This window comes from Gymnodraco acuticeps, unplaced genomic scaffold, assembly GCF_902827175.1.
Source record: "Gymnodraco acuticeps unplaced genomic scaffold, fGymAcu1.1, whole genome shotgun sequence".
In the NCBI taxonomy this organism is placed as follows: domain Eukaryota; kingdom Metazoa; phylum Chordata; class Actinopteri; order Perciformes; family Bathydraconidae; genus Gymnodraco; species Gymnodraco acuticeps.
Window position 1 is genome coordinate 1,077,591 of NW_022990125.1, and position 14,236 is coordinate 1,091,826.

Here is a 14,236-nt window from a genome sequence, read left to right on the forward strand (position 1 = left end):
ATTTATTATTTTGTGACCCTTTGCGGTAACACTGAGGACCGGATAAGGAAACATGGCCCTATAATGAAAACCCATTTTTACTTCATTATTTTCCCTAAAATATGCATTTAAACATGTCATCTCCTATATTTGACACATTTTGTTGGCTTGTGTTTTGTCGTGGCTTGACTTCTTTTTTGTTTATATCTGTCCGCCTTCAGTCTGTGTCTCCACTCTGTTTCTCTGAATACCATCATTATCTCACCTATACCTCTTTTTTTAAATCACCATCAACACTATTAATAAACCTCATTCTCATTCTCTCGGTGTCTTCCACTACTTCCTTCTTCTTACAAATCTGAATTTCCAACATTTTGTATCCTGTTTTTAATTTCGTTTTTGGTAAACCCACAGAGGGTTGATTAGAGGGTTGATTAGAGGGTAAATGGTTTTAGGAAGTTCAATTTAGACTACAGACTCCCAGAACAGTGATCAATGTCTACCAATTACATCACTGCAAGCATTTTCCCTTCAGAGATTCAGCCATTCTATAAATTCAAGGAGGACAAAACCGTTTTTGAAAAGTTCACTTACCAATTCCCAGAGTAAATTGCACTCGTTAAAACCATTACGTATGAAAAGTCAATTATGTCTGGTGTAGCACTGAGAGTGTTTTCCCTCCTGGTGCCATATCAGGGTTTTATTTGTTCTTTCATTCCATTTTTTCAGTTTCTTTTCTCTTTCATACTTTTTTTCAAAATTGACTGATTTTATAGACGATTGCTTTTCCAATGAAATAGTTTGCAATTTCTTTAGTTTTATCCCAAGTTTTTAAACTTTTGTTACAATTACTGGTTACCTTTATAAAAAAAAGTAATTTATAACCAAATATGAGTATCATAATATAAAAGTAATGTAACTTGATTACTTTCATTTACTTTGGATTACCTTAATATCAAATGCAAAGCAAAAGGTGCAGAGAGAAAATAAATAGCAATGCTTTGGTGTATTAGGTAAGACAACACAACAATGTAAACTTAAAAAAAGAAGAAACTAAGAGTCCCTTAGATATTTAGAATCAAAAATATGTCCTCAGCTCAGCGATTTGAAAAATATGAAAAACATGCCGTTCAATAGGCTTATTTGGGTAGTATATTCACCAACAGTGAAACTACTTTAAGAACATATAGGTTCTTCATTTTCATGTATTGTAACATTGTAATCCTGCTAGTAATTCCCAATTTTTTAGAAATGTAACAGTAATCTGATTACATATTTGTTCAGTTACTGTAAGGGAATACAGCTACTCTTTTGTGTATCCTGATTATGTAATCCTGTGACATGTAATCTGTTATTATGGATTCCTAGCCTGGTGGTAGAGTGTGAACTGATTTAAGGTCATTGACTCTTAATAGGCATTTTCTTCAATAGGAAATCATTCTAGATGTAATACATTAATAAAATGGCCATGTTATTGATTGATTTTTTCATCCAGACTGCAGAAAATCACTATTGAATAATCAAAATGTCTACAAACAAACCAGAAAAATCGATGATTTAGATCAATTCAAACAGGCCATTATTAGTGGCACTGTGCCAAATGTATTGTACCAGTGCTGTGCAAAAAGCCGATCTTGTATTTGGATAGTGTCTGTGTTCATTATGTTGCTTCTCCAGTACATTTGTAACTGTCAGTAAAGTGGGGAAACAACAGCACAAAGAGAGCACCGCATAATGAAGTGCTTTTTTATTCTATTTGTGGCACACTTGTCTTGTCTATTCTGCCAACCGAAGCCTCCATATTGTCTGTCAATAGCAATTTGGCGACTGACGCCACAGCATGCATAAAGCTAGCAGGAAATAGTCTGAGACCTAAATTGTGAATTTCAGTTTTAATTAATAATCACGCAGCTGGCAAATGTAAAACGTTTCCTTCCTTCCATGCTGAATCTCTGTCCCCCCCCCACTCCTGCTTTGTTTGTGATATCTGTTTCCTGTTTTGCTGCAGAGTTCATCAATACATCTATCATGAGACACACGTCTGCACACACAGTAACATGCATGGACAGAAATACACACACATCTGTCTTACTTTAGATGGCAGAGTACTGTTTGGACTTGCAAGTAGTGTCAGTTTGTATTTGCTCCAGTTGAGGTGAATGAAAGTTGTTCTGTAGGGCTCAATGTATTTCGAAACATAACGTTTAAAAAACCCAACAACGACATTTATATTTTAAAATCATCGTCCTAGTTATACGGCGGAAACAACAGTCGTAAGAGAATATTTATTTGGAAGTCATTTTCCTATCCTATGGAGATAGAAGCTAGCTGCTGTCACGTTGTTTTATAAAGTTTAGGTCACCCCAACAAAACTATGTTTGCCTGAAAAATATTTGGAAAACAGCAGAAGTCTCAGAACCTCCAGAGATAAAACAGAAGCTATCTGCATTACTGGATATCAGGAAAGGTTCTGTTTGTCTTCTAAGAGTTATTTTAATTTACATCTTATTTGCACTACAGAATGCATATTGTATGAAACGTAAAACAGCTCCTTTTTCAGTCAACAAAACAAGGAGACTACAGGAAACGGATAATTATTTTCCCCAGTATCTCCTCTTGCATGCTGAAAGATTACTTTTTTTATTTAGGTCAACTTTGTTGAGGTCGACGAAAGAGAACTTTCGTCGTTGAATTTTAAGAAGTCAAGTTAAATTCAAGTGTTGACATTTTTGATAAGTTGACCATGGGCGCGGGAAGGGGGGTGCTGAGGGCGCTGCAGCACCCCCTAGCGGCAGGCAGGGGGTGCGGAGCTCCCCTGTCTGAATTATTATTTGACGGTTATTGCTGCTCCCGTGTGTGATATGTAGCCAATACATTCCACATTGTTGGTAAAATAATATTTTGGCCTGCCCCGAATGTTTTTTCTGTAGCACCGCACAATTCTACCTCAATAATATAATACATTAACCGTGTTTTACGTGAACCTCATCATGACACTCGAGAGGACGGCAGGAGTGTAATTTCCCGTGTTCAGTGAATGCAACAGAGGCAAGACACCAGACCAATCAGAGAGTTGCATGGAAATAAAAGTGTGCTTGTGTCATTCAAACCCTCTGTTTGTGTGTGTGTGTGTGTGTGTGTGTGTGTGTGTGTGTGTGTGTGTGTGTGTGTGGTGTGTGTGTGTGTGTGTGTGTGTGTGTGTGACGGACATACAGAGCTGTTTGTTCCACAACAAGCTGGAGGAGAGCTCTCCTCTCAGACTGAGAGGCTCAGGTGAGCTAAAGGACTCTCTGAGTGTTTAGATAGTTAACTTTAGTCTAAGTTATCTCAGTGGGTCTCAAACGGTTTGGTCACAAATTATTCAAAAGATTATTTCCGCGGCACACCTTCATATGATCATTATAGTTATAAAACAAATAAGAGAATAAAGGAAAAACAGGTATGAAATACTGTATGGCAGTAAAACAAGAATACAGTTTGAAAGGGGAGTGATTTGTAAAATATCCATAAAGAAAAAGAACATCTGCTTAAGTTACAGTTGTGTTTCATCTGGGTGTTGAGAGATGTTTCCATAGATCTCTTAATGTTGCTCTCAATGTGCACCAGATTGATGCTTTCAACTTCAATATTTAAAAACAATCTTCCCGGGGAGCATCCCCCCGGACCCCCCTAGAGGAGGTGAGGTCCTAGAGGAGGTGAGGACCCCCCTAGAGGAGGTGAGGTCCGCTCCCCACTCGTAAAAGATAGCACTTTACCCCTGCCTATATGCCGTGAGCTGATTATCGAGCCTTCATTGTAACAGTCGCGGGTGTACTGTGTGTTTGCTTGTGGGGAGTGCTTTCGTGCGTGCTCTATACAGTGCCCGTAATAGTGTTCACTGGAGTCCAGCACCTCAGCACCCCCACTCAAAATACCTTCCCGCACCTCTGTAAGTGACCAATACAATTACCTAGGACATAACAACCTGTGTGTTGAACTGTACATCCAACCATCCATTATAACTACCTAGTTTATTTTCCTTCACCCCGAATAAAGGACGTGGGTTTGTTAAAACAATGTTTATAATGGGACACAGGGTTCGGTCCGGATTGATGTGCAGTTCGGTCCGGATCCGGATCTTGGTCCGGAGTTTGAGAAGCCCTGCGCGACAGGGTGTACTTTGAGGGTTTGTGACTTTGCAGACCGTTTACATCCATAAAAAGCTACATAACACACAAGGGGACGGGTAATAACCGGAAAAGCATGACATGGGACCTTTAAAGTTTGAAATAACTTTAACTGAACATTGTAAAATAGTACAATTCTTCTCTTATCCAAGTTTTTTAATGAAATCTGAGAAATACAGTGTGAGCTGCCTAAAAGAGGTAAACACAGTCATCGTTTATGGCCAACAGCACAAAGCCGCAAGTTTGGCGTTTTTTCACAGACTCAAGAAGTTTAAACCAGAAAATAGAAATGTTACCAACCCAAAGCAAATATGTTTGATGTACTGAATAGTTTGGTAAGGTTTAAGTTCTAATATTTAGTTTGAAGTAAAACAAAAAACACAAATCCCAACCATCCAGGAAAGCATACTGGTAGCAGCCTGTCAATCACAAAATGTTGACGCTCTTAAGAATACACTGCTCTATCATTTATTTGTGGGAACATGACTTACAAAATGAATCATGCTGTTCTGAAGAAAACTTGAGCCTACCATTTGAGACTGTATACTTAATATAAATGTTTTAATGAAGTAATAACTAAAGTTTGGAGAAAAAAAATGTGATCCCCGGCTAATAGATAGAATGCAAGTTTAAAACACATCCGCATTGACACTTTCCAGAACCCCATACTACAAACCTAAGGACTATTTTTATACATTTTGGAAAGTATTCTCAGTGAAATAACCACAATCAGATGTTTCTCATTCAATACATTCTTATAATAGCCTCCATCCTTCCTCCGATGTCTTTCAGGTTATGCTCCAGTCACAGGCATGTGCCACCCAGTCCGGAGCTGCACCCTAAACCATGAAGATGGCTTCTCCTCGGCCTTTGTTGTGGCTCACGAGACCGGACATGTGTAAGTTCTTGTTAGGTTATTTATTCTCTGTCCTTGTAGGTGTTTTCTTAGCACCTCTATACTCCATTACTCTTCCCTAGGGTACGCTGTGTTGTGACGGAAGGGAAGGGAAGTTATTCTCCCTCTGCTGAATAACACAGCCTCAAAAGACAAGTGTGAATGTCTCCCCGGGCTCCGTTTCCATGTGATCTCTGATTGTGTGTGATCTCTGTGTTGGCCTTTATAGTAAGTAGACTGGACCTCAACACCCTGACAGTGAACATGCCTTTATCGAATTTAAATGTTTGTTTATTGAGCACATGTCCAAAAAATACATGCACTCTGAAACTGTTTGTCCCCTTTTTCCTTTACCCACCCTAGAATACATATTGTACATAGCCCCAGTGTAAAATGAGACATTGCCACTGTATGTACTATGCCTCGAGAGCCTTTCTTGTGCTGGCAGACACATAGAAACATATTGGTGGGGCGCACTTCGCACACACAAGATAATTCCACGCGTTCCGCACTCACCTTTTGCTGGGCCCGCGTGCCTTAGCACCACTGCTATGACTCCAACTCACACTACCTCAAAAAAATGCCACTGTTGAAGTCTACATCAAAGCAACACTACTATATCTGACTCACACACACAAATGTGTCAAACACAGCTGGAAACATATTTGAAGACTGCGAATGATGGTACTGCAGAAATACTCACCACAACACACTAGGGGTGTAACGGTATCCGTATTCGTCCCGTACCGTCACGGTTCAGACGTCACGGTTCGGCACACGACGAATACGCCACACGACGAATACGCCTTTTTTTTACGAGTGGGAAAAAAGTCTGTCATTCAGGGCAGTATCAACTGCACTATTTATAATCCAGGGGGCGGTATTGCGCCTAAAAGCTGTTTACCAGCCGCCCTTAAACAACAAATGAAGAACAAGAAGAAACAACAACAAAACGAACAAAATACAAGAAGAAGAAAAGTTAGTATGGCGATTTCAGATAACACACAGGAGCTAGAACCAAGCCCCCAGGAAGTGCGCCGGACTCAGATGAAAATATTCGTGCTGGCCAAACGGCGGTACTACACTTCCGTTTGGTTGCCAGGCCCGGAAACACTTTTTCCCATTGACTTACATGGGGAAAGAGTGGTCTGTAACTCGTTGGATACTTTTTTAAAAACTAAATAAACTACCCAGTATGAACACTTGTATAGCCCTTATTAAAAACATTTGTTCCTCAAGTTGTAAAAATGTGCTAATAACGTTATTCTGAGAGTTATTTCCCTCTGCATTATGAACGCGCATCTAACCCACGGGACCGCGCCGCCCGGCACGTTCATGTTACGTGTCCCGACCAATCAGAGCACACTGTGCTCACAGGGAGGGTGGGGGCTGAAGCTATTGGAGCTACAACGAGCCGTTAAAGGCAGAGTGAAATTCAGTGAATACACGTAGTTTACAGAGATGCTGTAAGAGAAACCAATGTGAGTTGCGTTTATCTTTACCCATGGATGCACAATAAGAACTGATCCATATCGTCTTACTGCCATCCCACGGAGCTGTAATAATGGATATATTGCACATGTTTGCTGTAATTCATTATCATACTACATGGGCTGTATGATTAAATCTTGTACCGTAAATGTTGTATTAAATAAAGTTAATATTACCGACATTATTAACGTCCCTGTAGCTTCGTATTGCACTAAGAAGCTTATTGCACTGTATATAAATATATATATATACAGTGCAATAATTATTTCATGCTAAATGAAGCTCTGTTGGATATCACTAGATCCTGTTACAGCGTAATATAAGTACATAACGATTGATGTGTACATTAGCATCATTACTAGCTAGCCGCTAACTGCCGCCTCGTTCATATCAAATCCATGATAACAACGGCCCATTCCCAAACCGCCCCCTACACCCTACCCCTCCGTTTGCGCGTTCACGCGGAGGGTCCGCCATATTGAGGGCTGTTCCAAAGCAACGAGTGTGGAGGGGGAGTAGGCTATCAAGCCCTCAAACAGCGAGTCTGCAGCGGTGCTGACTTGAGACCGGTCTCTACCTGACCGGAGTCCCGCTGTGTGTGTCCGTCAGGAAACACGCTGTTTACAAGTAGCCTAGTTCCAGCAAACATCCACTGATAAACTGCGATGTTAACAACCTCATGATGACCTCATATGTTTTTAACTTAGGATCACATATAAGAAGCTTATAAACATCAGGTTTAAAACTAAAAGAGCTTTGAAACACAATGAAAGATGTTTGGAGTTTTATTTGAGTTATTCATTTAAACTTTTTGTCTAAGCGATGCTGATTTGAAACCGTTGTTACATACAGTTACGTATTTCCTGTTTCTGCCGGAGAGAGGGGAGGCCGTCCCAAAGCTTGCTGCTGTATTTACTCCCTCCATCTGACAGGAGGGAGCCTCGTTGAGCTGCGAGTGTGGCTACAGACGGAGTTCACTCCATCACGGAGGGGTAGGGTCGAGGGAGTGGTTTGGGATTGGGCCAACAATCCATTACCATGCTGTCATGAACGCGCGGTGCAGTTACGTGTACGCAAATTGACGTGCTTGATGTGAACGAGCATTTTGGTTAAAGTTGCGCATGCTCTATGAGCGCACATACGGGTACTTCTCAGGCATGCTGGATAATCTGTGACGTTTCACTCTCTCAAAAGGTGGGCCATTTTATCATCATGCGCTAATGAGCAGCTCTCATAGGAATTAATGAGGCCCCGCCTCCCACGCTGTATGCAGTTCTTATTATACATCCATGGCTAGAACCCACCTGCTTCTTTTAAATCAGCTGTGTGGGAACATTTCGGGTTCCCTGTGGACTACAACAACGATGGAGTGCGAGTGGTGGATCGGACGAGGACGGTGTGTCGGCGTTGTTCAATAGCGGTGCGGTATGCTAATGGGCACGCCAAACATGCTAAATCATATCAGAAGGCATCAGCCAGATTTGCCAATCACCGGAGCCCGGCAAAAGACAACAGCAGTTCAACAGCTGATCCCCGCTGTTTTTAAGAAGACAATAGACATGAAAGCGGTGAGACCAAAATAAATAACGGAAGCTTTTGGCATATGTTTTTCAACGACTTTGCGCTCTTGAAACACTTTCTTATTATTTATGATGTCATATTTTCAAGACATCCTTTTTAGTTTTACAGCTTGATGAAACCTTTTTGTTTGACATCAGCCATTATAGATAATATGGCCATCTGAGTGTGTGTGGTACTGTTTGTGGTTTGTTTTTAACTGTTTAATACAGTTAATTATTCAAAATGTCAGAGTTCCTTATTTTTAAACTGAAACTTGCACTACTGTTCAAACATAAATAACAACAAACCTGGAATTATGCATTTGGGACTTTTTTTTGCTTTTTCTTGTTGTACCGAACCCGTACCGAACCGTGACCCCCAAACCGAGGTATGAACCGAACCGTGACTTCTGTGAACCGTTACACCCCTACAACACACTGATCAAAATGATGACTGTATTTGCAGACATGTCACTAGGCCACAACTAGGATTCCTGCTGAAATGAAAGTATTTTAGGATGTGAAGATCTCATGTCCCTTGCTTATTTATGTGGCACAAAAAGGTGGAGAGACAGAAAGAATACTGGAAATTACTGATGAATGTGGATGTATTAAGAGAGCTTAATACAGGCTGTAATCACTTATTGTTTGCTACTGTAGTGCTCTACATTCAATTCATAGTCTCTCTTTGTGTTATCAATCTTTTAATTGAGTATTATCTTTACAACATACAAATGTTACATTCAACGTTCATTCATTTGTTCAATTACATTTCCCTCCAGGTTGCTATGACTCAAAACATCATTTCAGATTTTTCCATTCTATATAAAGACCTTTTTACTTTCTTTTAATAAAAAAAACATTTAGAATATATTTAAAAAATCATGTTGACATTATTATTAACTTCAAAAAGATATAAATGAACATTAAAACGGTTGGACTTTAAGTGGTTATAGCTCACCATTTATAGAGCGGCTGGACAGCTCTGTACATTCCTCTATATGTTCAGATTCATCCAATCAACAGCAGGTTTTGGAATTGTTACTTTATTGTCTGATCTTGTTGAAATTTAAATGACTTTAAAAAATGGGAAGCAAGACGTCAGAGTGAGAAACGATAAGCAGCTGTGGGACAGACTCAACAAGCTATGACGGCAAAGACCCGTCCTGCTGAAATGTCCCCTACTGAAACACCGAATCCCTCGTTGCGGTTGTTGCTCTGCATCTGACCCTGGGGCCAAGTGAACCGAGGGTTTCCTCTACAGGGATCAATACACCTCTCCTGAGGGGACAAATATATGAAAACAATTAGAAACCAGGAGCTCGACAAACACACAGCTGTTGTCAGATTCAATTATTGAAACATTTGAACTCTGGCCGTTTTTTTTGCCACAAAAACATCTTTGGCCTTGATCAGCAAATGTGTGGATATGTTGTCAATAGTGAAAGCTAAAAAAAAAAGTATCTTGTATGCTCTTTGTGTATTCATAGTTCTTATTCTTACTGGCAACACATTTGCATCACAAGCAAAAAGAACATTTTCTATAGCTGATATAAAACCTGCAGAAGCTCTGCATCCTTTAATGCATGTGTGTATAAATAACTGAATAGGAGTTTGTGTTGGTGACACTGGAACATACAGTATTGACGCCTCATCTACTGACATCTACCAAAGTATTTATTGATGCTCACTATCTGTTGGCAGAACATGACCTCTCATTCACAGCAAGGACAGCACAGGATGTACAGCAGTGCACAATGGACCCACCCGTTACGTGATGATGGGTGACAGAGACCATATAAAAATGTGTATGAAAAAACACAACCCTAGCAAATGATACATAATGATTGACAAAACCCACTGGGGCTGCCTGTAGTATGATAATAATAATAATGGGTTTAATTTATAACGCACTTCATATCTGAGTTCAGATCCCGAAGTGCTACAAGCATTTAGCATGGAACAAAATAAAAACGTTACACAACACGGTAGAATGAATAAAAAGCAGTACAAAAAATAAATAAATAAATAAAAGGGTAGTAATACATCAGATAAAAGGTCTAGGAGATGGCTCTACTGAACAGATGGGTTTTGAGGCCTTTTTTAAAATGTCTCCCTTGGGGGATTAAGAAAGGTTCTTCTTCTTCTTCTTCTTCTTCTTCTTCTTCTTCTTCTTCTTCTTCTTCTTCTTCTGCAATGTCGGCAGTTAAGTTTGATAGCTCGTCAAACATTTTGATTATATTAATTCAACCATCTTCTTGAGATTGGCTGCCAATCACAAACGACAACTTGTGATCATGATACCGGTACAACTGTGGCTGCAAACATTTGTCACTGTTTCTCATTGCATTTCCAGTCTCTTCAGTTTACTCTCATATATATGCACAGAATTTCCAAAGGAATACTCGATGAGTTCAACTAAACCCCCCAGGTTAATTCAATAGGACTGACGGTGAGTCTGTGTTTGTAAAAGATTTAGAGTGAAGAAGAGAACCCCTTGGCCTGCATTGTATAAACAGTACCGAGGTCAAGTGTTGCAATGCATTATTTATATTTTAAAATGTAGTTTTGCAGAAAAAGTTATTTTGCGGATAGATGTCTGAATGCCAATTTTCTATTGCCTGGTAAAACAAAGTCAGAGATCATTTGGAAATATTTACGTGATGGGTGACGTATTACTAATGCTATGTACTAAGTGTTTTTAATGCAATACTGAAAACAAATTCCACTGGCTTAAGTGAAGTGACATGATAAAATGCATTATTTCTGTCTTTTATGTAACATGTGGCCTTCAGATTATTATGAAGGGATTTAGTTACGGTAATATTTGAATGATACAAATGTGCACTTCTACACATTTGTATCATTCCTAAAGGGAGCACATTTCTACATTCCAAGATGGCAAAAGCCCTCAGGCTACATCGTGACAAGCTTTCAAACATCCACCTGCTGCAGAAAAAAAAAAAGTGTCTAAAAAAAATAAAGAGTTTCACATTATGTAGAAGTTATCTGTTTATAACGATCAATTATTTGAGTAATTTAGGTTGTTTTCCACTTCGGTCCCCCAATATGTCAAAGGTGTTAAATCAGCGTATTTATTTAAAACTCCTTGGGCATTTGTCAATCTTGATAATCTGCAGTTTTATAAGTATTTCCTCGTGTCTCTCTTTGGGAATAGGCTGGGCATGGAGCACGATGGCCAAGGCAACCGCTGCGGAGACGAAACGGCGATGGGAAGCGTGATGGCTCCACTGGTGCAGGCAGCCTTCCATCGATACCACTGGTCCATGTGCAGCGGACAGGAGCTGAAAAGATACATCCAGTGAGTCCATGTTGGCAGTTTACATCCACAGATTGATCACTAATGTATCTATTATCTGGAAAGCACTCAGAGAACTCAAACCTCTATCAGGGCTAAAAAAAGAAACATGTTTGACCGCTAGAAAATCATCTTTCATCTGCTTTAAAAAAAAGCATGAAAATATGTCATGCTTAATGGTTGCCATCATTTGTATTGGAATGAATATAAGCAAAGTGAATGTCAAATCATGATCATTAATTTATTGTGTTGCTTCAGCCATTTGTTAAGAAAAGATGCTGATATATTTAGCTGATTTTTAATAAGCCACATCTGAATTTCTTTGAAAACAACAGTATTGAAACATGTGCCCCATGCTGTAATTGGTAACATGGTGCCACTATCTGCACCATAACATATTCCTATCAAATAGAAGTACTACAATTTGTGGAGCAATTTTGGGGAAATTCTCTTTAATAATAACCTTAAGCAACCTATATTTATAATGTCTTGGTAACACACTTAAGTGTACCTACATTAACACCATTAACCTGCAGCTGTCTTCCAAAAGCACTTAAACTGTTTGATACTCTGTTTGAAACCATCCATCCATCCATCCATCTTCTCCCGCTTATCCGTGGTCGGGTCGCGGGGGTAGCAGTTCCAGCAGAGAGACCCAAACTTTCTTTTCCCTGGCGACATCAACCAGCTCTGACTGGGGGATCCCAAGGCGCTCCCAGGCCAGCGAAGAGATATAATCCCTCCATCAGGTCCTAGGTCTACCCCTTGGTCTCTTCCCAGCTGGACGTGCCTGGAACACCTCCCTAGGGAGGCGCCCAGGTGGCATCCTAACTAGGTGCCCGAACCACCTCAACTGGCTCCTTTCTATGCGAAGGAGGAGCGGCTCAACTCCGAGTCCCTCCCTGATGACCGAACTTTTCACCTTATCCCTAAGAGAGACACCAGCCACCCTGCGGAGAAAACCCATCTCGGCCGCTTGTATCCGCAATCTCGTTCTTTCGGTCCATCCTTCATGACCATAGGTGAGGGTAGGAAAGAAAATGGCCCGGTAGACAGAGAGCTTTGCCTTCTGGCTCAGCTCCCTTTTCGTCACAACGGTGCGGTAAAGCGACTGCAGTACCGCTCCCGCTGCTCCGATTCTCCGGCCCATCTCACGCTCCATTGTTCCCTCACTCGAGAACAAGACCCCGAGATACTTGAACTCCTTCACTTGGGGTAAGGACTCATTCCCTACTTGGAGTGGACAATCCATCGGTTTCCTGCTGAGAACCATGGCCTCAGATTTGGAGGTGCTGATCCTCATCCCAGCCGCTTCACACTCGGTTGCGAACCGATCCAGTGAGTGCTGAAGGTCGCAGACCGATGAAGCCATTAGAACCACATCATCTGGAAAAAGCAGTGGTGCAATCCTTAGTCCACCGAACTGCAGACCCCCTCCCCCATGACTACGCCTCGAAATCCGATCCATGTATATTACAAACAGGATTGGTGACAAAGCGCAGCCCTGGCGGAGGCCAACCCTCACCGGAATTGGGTCCGACTTACTGCCGAGGACCCGGACACAGCTCTCGCTTTGGGAGTACAGAGATTGGATGGCCCTGAGTAGAGACCCCCTCACCCCATACTCCTGCAGCACCTCCCACAGTAACTCCCTGGGAACTCGGTCATACGCCTTCTCCAAGTCTACAAAACACATGTAGACCGGATAAGCGTACTCCCAGGCCCCCTCCAGGATCCTTGCGAGAGTAAAAAGCTGTTCCGTCGTTCCACGACCAGGACGGAATCCGCATTGTTCCTCCTCAATCTGAGGTTCGACAATCGGCCTGACCCTCCTTTCGAGTACCTTAGAGTAAACTTTCCCGGGGAGGTTGAGTAGTGTGATGCCTCTGTAATTGGCACACACCCTCTGATCCCCCTTTTTAAAAAGGGGAACCACCACCCCGGTCTGCCACTCCTTCGGTACTGTTTCCGACTTCCACGCAACGTTGATGAGACGTGTCAACCATGACAGTCCCTCAACACCCAGAGCCTTCAGCATTTCTGGGCGGATCTCATCCACCCCCGGGGCTTTGCCACTGTGGAGTTGTTTGACGACCTCAGTGACCTCCCCCCGGGAGATTGGTGTTGATCCCCCGTCATACTCCAGCTCTGCCTCTAACATAGAGGGCGGAGTTGTCGGGTTCAGGAGTTCCTCAAAGTGTTCCTTCCAACGCCCTGTTTGAAACCATTATTTGCAATATTTTCCATTATCCAACAGTGACAGGGACCTTGACTCTTTCACTGAGCTGCTCAAAAATCAATTCCTAACAGTGAAATGCTCAACTATTGACAGCGAAGTGAGAGATGACAATGGCATTGTGAAATCAATCAGCACACAGTTTTTTTAGAGCAGCTTCCGGCTATTTTAATTGGATCCATTGTAGCAATAAATCCATAAACGGTATTAAAAGTGTTAATGCTGTGTGATAATGTTGGATGATACAGCTTTGGTTCTGAGATGGAAAGAGAAAGCTTGGGTAGACAGCTGTGCAAACTTGTGCGAGGTGCTCATTTATCACTTATAAAAAGGAACATATGATTTGCCAGTTTAACAAAAGGCGGCCATGATGGCATTTACTGCAGCTGAGGCATTGTTCACCACCTGGCCATGTGCAACCAAATGTGTCCTCAAACTGAAATACAGGTGCAAAACTGTCATTGAAAGAAGAAATGATAAAGGCTCTGTGAAAACTGTGTAGCATTCAGTTAGAATATTTGCACACAGGCTTTAAAGCATTGTATGTTCGAACAAACAGTAATAAGAAGCCGCAGAACAACAAAATGCTAA

At 41.3% G+C, this 14,236-nt stretch overlaps 1 protein-coding gene across 1 annotated transcript in view; it reads left to right on the forward strand.

Moving 5' to 3' along the window:
* The window catches only part of adamts3 (ADAM metallopeptidase with thrombospondin type 1 motif, 3), a 225,536-nt gene that overhangs the window by 147,561 nt on the left and 63,739 nt on the right, over positions 1 to 14,236 (forward strand). Inside the window, 2 exon segments of the mRNA XM_034216683.1 lie at positions 4,938 to 5,043; positions 11,269 to 11,412. Of these exon segments, the coding sequence (XP_034072574.1) occupies positions 4,938 to 5,043; positions 11,269 to 11,412 (250 nt within the window).